The following is a 9,860-nucleotide window of genomic DNA, read 5'->3' as shown; positions in this document are numbered from 1 at the left end:
CCAAAGTTTTCGATTTTATTCGGAATTCAAAACTGCCAATAGACATTTCGACGACGAAGATGATGATGACATCGAGTTCCTCGGAAGATATTCACAGAACCCTGAGAGAAGGTATAATCAAATTCCTGCTTTAAAGAAATCAACATTTTATTCCAGAGATCCTTCGCCAGATTTTGATTATTCTCAAGTTTATCCAGATGAGCCCGTCACGGAAAGCTTTTCATGTTGCGCCCACGTTTTATTGAATAGACAATACATCACAAAAGTACGCATACACGCAACAGTTTTCTTGTCACGTTTGATTATTTTTCTGCGCACAGTAACCAGCGTTTCTCGAGCCGCGCTAGGTTTCAACGCAATTAGAACATGAGGGATCATGTGAAATTTTGTTATTATGTAGTCGTGTATTCGTTCGAAAATTTCCATCAAGCATCCAACCGCTTTGGCTCCTCTCTTCTACTTTTTCTTTTCGTCACAGCTGCCATTTCCTTCATCATCCCGACGCTAATTGGAGTTTCTCAACGTGGGTTCTTTTGTGACGACGACTCGATTCGATATGAATACCGAAAAGACACCATTACACCCGTTCAGCTTATGCTCTACAATTTAGTATTGAATGCAGTAACGGTAAGCGAATTTTAGGTTTTGAAAATTTCAATTTTTATGTTTTGAGGTACTTTTCGTGGAGTACTATCGCATGCAAAAGATTGAGTCGAGCATTAACAACCCTCGATACAGATGGAGAAACAGTCATCTTCACGCCTTGTTCGTCAGACTTCTCACATATTTCGGTGAATATTCCTATTAATTACTCATTGAATAAGATTAAACTTTTGTTTTCAGGTTACTCTCAAATCGGATTCGTTATGAACATCGCATTGAATGTTGCCACGAAGCATGTCGTTGGGAGACTCCGACCACATTTCCTTGATGTCTGTAAACTGGCTAACGACACTTGTGTCACGGGCGATTCACACAGGTAAGATTTCCAGTAAATTTTCAGACAGTTGAACGAATTTTTATAGGTACATCATTGATTATAAGTGTACCGGCGCACCAGAATTAGTATTAGAAGCTCGTAAAAGTTTTTACTCCGGTCACTCTGCTGTATCACTGTACTGTGCTGTATGGTCTGCTGTGAGTTTTTGCTTTCTAACGTTAAAAAAATCATGAATATTTCCAGCTTTACATCCAAGCTCGTCTTGGAACTGTTCTCAACAATCGGATAGTTGTGCCCATCACGCAGACCGCTATGATAATGGTTGGACTTGGAATCAGTTTCTCTAGAATCACAGACAATAAACACCACTGGAGTGATGTTCTCGTTGGAGTCTTTATAGGAATTTTCATCGCAGCGTATACAGTGAGTCAGCGGCAAAAAAAAACAAATAACGTTCTTCAAAAATATCTTTTTCAGTGCGTCTTTTGGACGGATATCTTCTCAAACAACTCGACGGAATCAGAAGTTCAACCGCTTCTTCTCTCTCCTACGCCTCGTACAGCACGGGTAGAGTGGAGCACTGGAGGTGAGATAACCTCAAAACGATAAAAAAAGAAACATTTTTGCAGAAATCGAGCGGCGCAGCCCCAATCTCGTTTCCCCATCGTCTGAAAGTTCAGTGGTTTCTACTTAGGTGGTGGAGGACAAGAGTCCGAAGTTTTGTTGCCGGTTCCAACTTCCGCATAATTCATATTCAGGAATATTTTTCCTTGTTTTCTTTTTTCATAACATTTACATCAAAACCTGTTTTGTAGTTGTTCTATTCTGCAATAGAGCAATGCTTTCTCTTCGACTGAAAAATATAAAGAATTGCTGAAACATGACGTCATTGAATTCTTGAATTCTTCTTCTCTCCGCCTTCAACTTTTTGAATCCTTTGTTCCTCATTTCTGCTGCTCTGTATATATTTAACACTGCTACTGTCCCGTTCTTTCGAATTTTTTCATCATGGATGTCTTCCGCCGCAGTGGGAATGTTGTGCAAATCAACCTCCTAGTAGCAGTCGCCAATGTGATACTTCTCTATGGCTTCTGTGGGTCAATTTCTTGCTCAATTCAGGTTTACTCGTTTCTTTTGCAGTTTTCATCACGGACTATGCAATAAAGCTCCGAGGTGTTACAGAGCGCGGATTCTTTTGTGTAGATTCCGAGATACACTATACACACAAACCAAGCACTGTAACAAGTCTTCAACATCGTGTTTACAACATATCACTCATGATTTTATCCATTTTTATAGTGGAGGCGCTCAAGGCTGCTTTACAAATCTAAATAAACTTCTGGCATCAGTTATCGTATCGGAAATACGGTTGTGCCGAAATATTTTGTTACAGTACTCACATTCGTCGGTAAGATTCCAAAAGTTCCACAGCACTTTAAATTTCAAATTCAGGATACAGCCAGGTTGGATATATCGTAAACGAGCTGCTTGTGAAATTCGTCAACGGATTCATCGGACGACTTCGTCCTTACTTCTACGTTGTGTGCAATCCACTTCCTCTCAAAGAATGTCAGAAATTCGATCCTAACATCTATATTGAAGATTATCATTGTCAAGGGAACCCGGAAGAAGTAGAAGAAGCACGAAAAAGTTTCTACAGTGGACACTCAACTGTAACGATGTATTGTGCGTTCTGGACTGTGCTGTACTTGCAAGCTCGACTCAAACCAACGATCCGAAACAATGTGATTCTTTCAATTCTTTAAACTCTTATTTTCACTGTAGGATTGTTTATCTGCTGTTCCAGGATCTCAGATAACAAACATCACTGGAGTGATGTGCTCGTTGGAATAATTGTAGGAATGCCATTGGCTACCATCTCTGTGAGTTTTGTTTTGAAACTTGATTGCGAAAAATTCGTCTATTTTAAGGCATTTTGGTGGGGCAAGCTGTTCAAAACATCAGAAGTGGATGTAAATAACTGTGAACACAAGTGTTTTGGCAAAAAGAAGGAATTCGTCTAAACTGGGAAATTAAAATTTATGGAGATCGGAACTTAACAAAAAATGAAATACAGTTGCTCTCGTGGGCTACGAAACTTGATAATTTACATGCTCGCTCATGAAGCCGTAATAAATTATTTCAAAAACTCTGATAGAAACAGGTTGTGAATGTAACAAGGTTCGCAATAAAAAATCGTGATAAAGTGAAGACAAATTTTCTGGAACCCGATGAAACCTTAACGTCCGCGTCCACCTCCGCGTGGTCCTCCGCGTCCGCGACCGCCTCTTCCTCCTCTTCCGCGCATTCCACCGCGCCCACCACGACCTCGAGATGCTGAAAATCATATTTTTCAAAAATTATCAATAAAGTTCTATTCAGTTCTGCAGCCACTCGCAGAATATTACACTACGGAGTGTGCTGAACCTGTCTGAAAACATACCTCCAGCGCGAGCAGCGCGTGCCTTCTTTCTCGGCTCGTCATCGATGAGAAGAGTGTCGAGAGCGAGTGGGTCTGGTAGGATAATATATCTAATGTTGTTGCCTAAAACATAATTAAATTAGACTTTAACAAAGAAAATGAATGACTCACCTCTGATGGAAAGGGTGTCAAGTTTGACTGGATCCTTGTTTTTGACTGTCATCGATACAGCACGAAGATGTGTGTTCATGGCGACGTCTACTCCCATGATTGTTCCTGAAATTATTATAATTATTATCACTTTTGGCAATTCCACTCAAAGTAGTTTGGAAACATAAAGGTGCTCAACCATGACAATTCAACAGAAATTCAGGAGAATCCATACACTATCAATTAGCCTCCAGTTGTTTTTATTAGCAACACAACTCGAAATAGAAAAGAAAAGCTTACCAGAAACTTGTGTTCCGTTTTTCAGCTCAATGTTGACAGTCTCGTGAGAGAGCTTCATCAAGAATCTGACCAATTTCATTTTGGATACCTGCAAGATCGATAAAACGAATGCGAATTAAAAATAAACGATGTAACAAGAGAAGAGATACAAGAAAGTCATAGTTGCAAAATCTCGAGCCGACCCGTTGAGAATTTCGGCGGGCCGGGTTGCCTACAGACGTTGATTTTTTTTTTCGAAAATTTTGAAATTTTTTCAAAAATTTAAACGAAAACGACCTATTTTCGACTATTTCATACTTTGTAATTTCGTTGAATAATGCAACCTTTTTTTTTAATTGAAAAAAAAATTTCTCAAATTTTCATCGGAAAATTTTGAACAATGGTAGGCGGACCGGGCCGAGAAAATTAGTCTATCGGCCCGGCCGGGCCTTTTGCAACTATGAAGAAAGTTTAAAAATGAGTAGTTTCTTCACTTGTTTTCAGATTTTCAAGCAAAAACTCTGTGAATCAGAACATATTCGAAAACTGAATCGGCTTGGCGGCGTGCCAAGTGGTTTCGCCGCGATTTCGGTATACGGTAACAGTCGTTTCATGTGTGCGATTTATTCCCGCAGGCATTTTATGTTCGCTGTATTTTGTTCAAATTCTCTGGAAAAAAAGGAGGAATTGTTGCTCTTTTTGATATTCTAGTAATTCAGAAAATTTACGAAAAAACCTTTTTACTGCTTTGCTATTTACGGAAAAGGGAAAACCAGAAAATAACGGTGTTTTGCATTGTACTTTGAATTTTTCCATTTTCGAACTTTTTAGTCTTTTTAATAGATTAACCGTTTACATTTAAAGGTATGCCGCGCATCTACCTCGGAAAAATTCCATATCATGCGAGAGAGCGTGATATCGAACGCTTCCTCAAAGGATATGGCAGAATCACCAACATCTCGATGAAATATGGATTTGCCTTTGTCGACTTCGAAGACTATCGAGATGCCGAAGATGCCTGTCACGATTTGGACGGCAAGACCATGGATGGAAGGTATGAAATTCTATCGTGTCTAAAGGAGATTTCATTGTGGAATTATTTTCAGCTCTATGCGTGTTGTTGTCGAGATGGCTAAAGGAAAGCCGCGCGGAAGCGATGCTCGTGGAGGATCCAGATCACCAAGAAGACGTTCTCGTTCTCCAAGACGTCGGTCTCGCACGCCTCCAAGAAGACGCTCTCGCAGCCGTTCTCGTGATCGCAAGCGTTCGCGTAGATCTCGTTCTAGAAGCGCTTCGAGATCCAAGTCACCAGAACGTGAAAGTCGCCGCAGAAGCGAGTCTAGATCTCCGAGCCCAAAAAGAAACGCGTGAGTCTCATGATACTTTCTACGATGAAAAAACGGGTGCAACATCACGAACCGTTTTAGCTACAGTTCAATGACAAATCAATTTCACCTACAAGCCCACATGGCATTGGTCACATAGCTGAGACAGTTCAAGCACAATTTGGTTCAACTCAATTCATTTCGATTTTCATCTCCCTCAACCCCCGCAGCTTCCCAAAGCCGCCGTTTCTTAAAAGAGTGAGACTACTAATTTTGACCCTGAAAACCTTATTGCGCCATCATCGGAACACAGAAATGCATAAAGGATTTTAAGAATATTCATATTTTCTTGTTTCAGAAAGCGAGAAGAGTCAAAATCGAGATCTCGTTCCCCAGCTCGAGCTGATGACCGACGCCAAAGCAGAAGCCGCAGTGTCTCTTCACACAAGGTATTCTATTTTTTGGTTGTCTTCTTATGCAAATTATTCTCTTTTAGAATGGCAATGGAAACAAAAGCCGCAGTCCAAGTCGTGAACGCAGCCGTAGCCGAGGAAGTGGACGCAGCGCCTCTGGTTCTCCCAGATCTCATGAAGACTGAATAATTTGACCTGATATCTGTTCAAGATCACTTTTGTTTTATTTACTGCTTTTAAAGACTCTGTTCAAAACTGTTTTCTTCATTAATTTGTTCTCAATTTCCGGTTCTCGTAATAAAAATTACGCGAAGTATTCTAGGTGGAACACAATTAGAACATAGTATTTTTCCAAGGGCTCTACGGATTTCAACAAAATCAGCCTGATTGCCGAACCTCTGGCGCTTCAAACAAATGACTGACTGGTGCGCCTTCGAGTTTCTAGAATTTTCGAATTATATTGGTATTGAAAAAATGACGGCCGTAGACGAAGGTCCCACAATGTAAACTACAGTAACTTGAAAATAATTCCCATTTCCCAATATTTATGTTTTTGTCAGTTTCTGGCAACTTTTTCACTTTTTATAAATTGTTTCATTTTCCGGCGTTGTTGAAACGTTAAAAAATCAGGGAAAATCGAGATAAAATAAGAAAAAACTGTTGGAGATTACGATAGTTTCCGTCGTGGGAAACTTCGGCCGCGGCAACCAGCTTTTCTCCGCCCCGATTTCCTCGGAATCGGTTCCTCGGAGACAACCCCTTCCTCGGAATCGGTGGAGTGTCAATGTTCTGCATCTTTTGCTTTGTAGTTTTTTTCCTAAACGGTCTTCAGATTATTTTCCAATTCCTTATATATAAGTTTCAAACTTTTTAGGCCAAGGGCATTCGCAGAGAAAATGAGGTCAATCTCTGATTAAGTCAGTTAGATGACGATTGAAGATCTGAAAATCAGATGCCTTCTTCTCTTTTCCAGATTCACATACTCTACGTGTTCCTCTCGCAATCCGCGCCAAACCTGCATTTGGCACGGTGCCAAGAAGCCAGACGACCAGAGTCTCTCGCGCAGATGGGCGGAGCCTAATCCTCTGTGTCTCTAGCCCTCTGCGACGAGGCAATTCGAAACTCGCGGCCATTGAGGCTCCCCCCTCCTCTCCTCTCATTCTTCGTTTCGTCCACCGCCGAGGAGTGTGAGCGGGGCCGCCGCCTCCTTCGGACAGCCGCGGCCGTCTTCCTCTAGCTGTCCGAGTGTCAGGCACAGGATGGACCGACGGTGGATGGGCGCGCAGCGCCAGAGGCCTGTGTGAGGAGCGAGAGGAGCCAAATAACAAGACAGCTCTTCTCGTGCTTGTTAGCACCTCATATGCGCATGCTTTTCTTTGATCCTAAACTGATCCGTTGTCTAGAATGGTGTTCCATTTTCTTCTTTAGAACCAGAATCCCCCATTCCTCCCTACCGTAATCTCTCATCTTATTTCGTTTTCTTTTAGTTTCATCAAACCCAACAACAACAAAAAATCGTTTCTTTTTTCCAGAAGGATGTCCGAGGTTACCGAGACTGTTGCTGCTCAAGAACCAGAGGTTGTTCAACCAACCGAGGAGAAGCCAGCCGAGGAATCCGCTGAAGCCGCTGAGGTCGTGGCCGAGAAAGCTGAAGAAGAGTGAGTTCATGGATCTTCTTCCTCATCTTTCCCTTCTTCGCCCGCATTATTTAGGTCATAACCATTGCGAGCCACTTTTTTGCATCCCCCACCTGCGCCGCGCGGGCGTTAAGTGGTATTTTTCTTCGAGGTCACACCCGTAAGATGTGAATAATGTGAGCGGTGGCGGTTTGAAGAGTTGAAACAGTGTTCGAAAAAAGCTGAAGAAAAGACCATGATCACCCACACACTCCCTTATTTGCATTATACTTGTGCTTTGGTGTGGGTGGGTGAGACAGAAGGTGTCATAAAGAGCGCAGCAGCAAATACAGTGGGAGGTGACAGACACTGGCAACAGATTGCACACTAATCCGATAACCATTATATTTGGATATCCTTACAGAAGCGGTGAGAAAACTGAGGAGACTCCAGCTGGAGAGTCTGATGCTGCCGAGGAGAAGAACGAGGAGGCTGAGGCTGAGGTTGCTGAGGAGGAGGATAAGGCTGAGAACGGAGAAGCCAAGGACACCAATGGCAATGTAAGAGATTCCAATGAAGACAGTAATTCATAGTGACAAATTACAGGACCGTAAACGTGTGTCCAGCGCTCACGAGGAGGCTGCTGAAGCCGCCGACGAGGATGCTCCATCGACCAAGAAGAGCAAGGTCGACGATGAGGTAATGTCCTTGAAAAGACTCCCTCAATTAGAATAGAATAGGGGGATGAAGATTAATCGTTAATTATATAGAAGAAGAACGGAGGGAGGGCGAGTATTGGAGCAGATATCTCATGAATTCTTCATGAATCGTTTCATCTTTCTCTTGGGTGACAATGTCAATAACTTGATTCTACTTGCAGGTCGAAGTCGTTGCTTCTGGAGAAGCTCCAGCTGTTGCCGCTGAATAGACATGTTCTTCAGCGCCCAATGCCACTTCAATCCTGTCTCCGACCAAAATGATATCTATTTATAATATTACTCTTTTATCCCACTAACCCTTTCCACCATCCTTCTTCCCTGTCTTAAATTTTTGGATAATTCCCCCTCCACTGCATCCCGAAAAGAATCTCATCATATTCCTGTGTGTGTAGTGCTTCCTCCACTCTCACCGGACGATTTGTTAGTTTTAACATTTTCATTTTATCCATTCTCAAACTGCAATAAAGTTAAAAAGTGGCACAAGAATCGTTGCATAATCATTTAGCAATAGGAAAGAAGGAAAAGAGAGAGAGGGAGAGAGAGAGAGAGAGAGAGAGAGAAAAGAGAAAAATGCCTAGAAGCGAAGACAAGAAGCAGGGAGGCTAATAAATTGTAGCTGTGATTTATTGGGTGGTGGTGAGTTTGCTCTCTCCTGCTTCATCCACAATGACCTGGAACTTGGGTGGAGGAGTCAGACGCTCAAGTTTTTCCTCAACAGCTTTGTCGGTCTCTTGGAGAAGTACTGTAATATGGATGATGAGGATAGAAGAAAGAGGATTGAAAAAAGTGTCTTCTGACTCACATTCTTTAGGGAAGAAGATGGAGAGGGAGACGAGGAGGATGAGAAGAAGAAGAGAAACCGAGATGGTAGCGGCAAAATTGAGGAAGAGGACTCCGCATGTGGTGATGTGGACTGGGCTTGGAATTTGTACAGTCAACGATCCGGTGAATGCGTTGAAGATGCTGAGCCAGAAATCATTGAGGACCTGGAAAAAAGAATAGTTGGATTGGAAGAGATTTCGAGAAAGAAACAGATGGATACCTGATAATAGAGACAAAGTCCAATGAGGAGGGTCCAGAGAATGAAGAGACCAAAGACCGCGAGCATGAGCACGAATCGGCGGGAACGAGTCAACGATGGCCACTGAAAATAATGGAACAATGAACTTTAAGATTTTTTATATAAAATGTTCGGAAATATTTCCAGAAATTTCAGATATTCCAGATATTTTCAGTGTTCGCCGAGATTTTTTATTCTTCTCTTCTGTTCTCATATTTTTGATCAATTTTCTGTTTTTAAGCTGATCCCCTGTTGTCATCATCATCTTTAAACAGGGAACATTTCTCTGCGTCTCTTCAACCATCAAACTCACTTTGAGAACCGGCGAAATGAGACGATAAACTATGAGAGCGAGGGTGCTGTAGAACAATGGAATACCAATGAGGCAATAAAAGATAGCAAATATCTGAAAAATAGATAAATTAACCTCTCTCAATTTATGTTCTTTATATTACCTGAGAACCAATTGTAACGGGAACTTTGAAACCAGCACCAACGGTTAGAAGAAGGGAATACGCGAAATTGAAACTGCTAACCCAGGACCATTCACGACGAGATGGAGGAACAATCGACAGTTTGTCTTCATATCTTTTCAGGGATTCCACAAGAAGTGTCTGAAAATGTCTCAGATAATCTTAAAAATGATGAATTCTGGAATCAACTTGAGCTCAATAAAAATTACCTTAAACAGTCTAGCAACTTTGAAGGGGGACTCCGACCAAAAATTTTTATTGCATTAAAATGTGTTAAAAGTTATCTATTTTCCGAATGTTATTGCGAAAAAATTCAAAAAAATCCGAAATTCCCAAAAAACGGCGTTGAAAAGGAAGAAAATTCAAAAAAAGGCCGCCGGGGGACGAGGATTTTCAGTGAGAAACCTAGGCCACGGCAGCCTTTACTATGTGGCAAATTTTCCGGATTTTTTTCAATTTCATG

General features: G+C 41.7%; 5 protein-coding genes across 5 annotated transcripts in view; 3 read left to right on the top strand and 2 right to left on the bottom strand.

Moving 5' to 3' along the window:
* Positions 1–2,706, top strand: part of CBG02670 — a gene marked incomplete at both ends in the record, with an annotated part of 3,589 nt that extends 883 nt beyond the window's left edge. The window contains 7 exons of the mRNA XM_002630892.2: positions 479–627; positions 674–791; positions 844–979; positions 1,026–1,137; positions 1,184–1,363; positions 1,418–1,526; positions 2,393–2,706. Of these exons, the coding sequence (XP_002630938.2) occupies positions 479–627; positions 674–791; positions 844–979; positions 1,026–1,137; positions 1,184–1,363; positions 1,418–1,526; positions 2,393–2,706 (1,118 nt within the window). The remainder of the gene's footprint in view (positions 1–478; positions 628–673; positions 792–843; positions 980–1,025; positions 1,138–1,183; positions 1,364–1,417; positions 1,527–2,392) is intronic.
* A 473-nt stretch (positions 2,707–3,179) lies between these two features.
* Positions 3,180–3,891, bottom strand: Cbr-snr-3 (the record flags this gene model as incomplete). The annotated part of the gene is made up of 4 exons (XM_002630894.1): positions 3,180–3,277; positions 3,384–3,485; positions 3,534–3,638; positions 3,813–3,891. The coding sequence occupies 4 exons, from the start codon at positions 3,889–3,891 to the stop codon at positions 3,180–3,182; spliced, it is 384 nt and encodes a 127-aa protein (XP_002630940.1).
* Positions 3,892–4,657: 766 nt separating this feature from the next.
* Cbr-rsp-5 lies at positions 4,658–5,162 on the top strand (the record flags this gene model as incomplete). The annotated part of the gene is made up of 2 exons (XM_002630895.2): positions 4,658–4,845; positions 4,898–5,162. 2 exons carry the CDS (start codon positions 4,658–4,660, stop codon positions 5,160–5,162), a joined length of 453 nt encoding a protein of 150 aa, XP_002630941.2.
* Positions 5,163–7,065: 1,903 nt separating this feature from the next.
* On the top strand, positions 7,066–8,073 carry CBG02673 (the record flags this gene model as incomplete). The annotated part of the gene is made up of 4 exons (XM_002630896.1): positions 7,066–7,187; positions 7,570–7,705; positions 7,752–7,844; positions 8,026–8,073. The coding sequence occupies 4 exons, from the start codon at positions 7,066–7,068 to the stop codon at positions 8,071–8,073; spliced, it is 399 nt and encodes a 132-aa protein (XP_002630942.1).
* A 414-nt stretch (positions 8,074–8,487) lies between these two features.
* The window catches only part of Cbr-twk-49, a gene marked incomplete at both ends in the record, with an annotated part of 6,217 nt that continues 4,844 nt past the window's right edge, over positions 8,488–9,860 (bottom strand). Inside the window, 5 exons of the mRNA XM_045242482.1 lie at positions 8,488–8,606; positions 8,667–8,850; positions 8,907–9,008; positions 9,238–9,330; positions 9,380–9,538. Coding sequence (XP_045092240.1) covers positions 8,488–8,606; positions 8,667–8,850; positions 8,907–9,008; positions 9,238–9,330; positions 9,380–9,538 — 657 coding nt within the window. The remainder of the gene's footprint in view (positions 8,607–8,666; positions 8,851–8,906; positions 9,009–9,237; positions 9,331–9,379; positions 9,539–9,860) is intronic.

Source organism: Caenorhabditis briggsae (genome assembly GCF_000004555.2).
Source record: "Caenorhabditis briggsae complete genome, chrII, whole genome shotgun sequence".
In the NCBI taxonomy this organism is placed as follows: Eukaryota; Metazoa; Nematoda; class Chromadorea; order Rhabditida; family Rhabditidae; genus Caenorhabditis; species Caenorhabditis briggsae.
The sequence above is the reverse complement of the archived record's forward strand: the minus strand, read 5'-3'. Positions and strand labels throughout refer to the sequence as shown.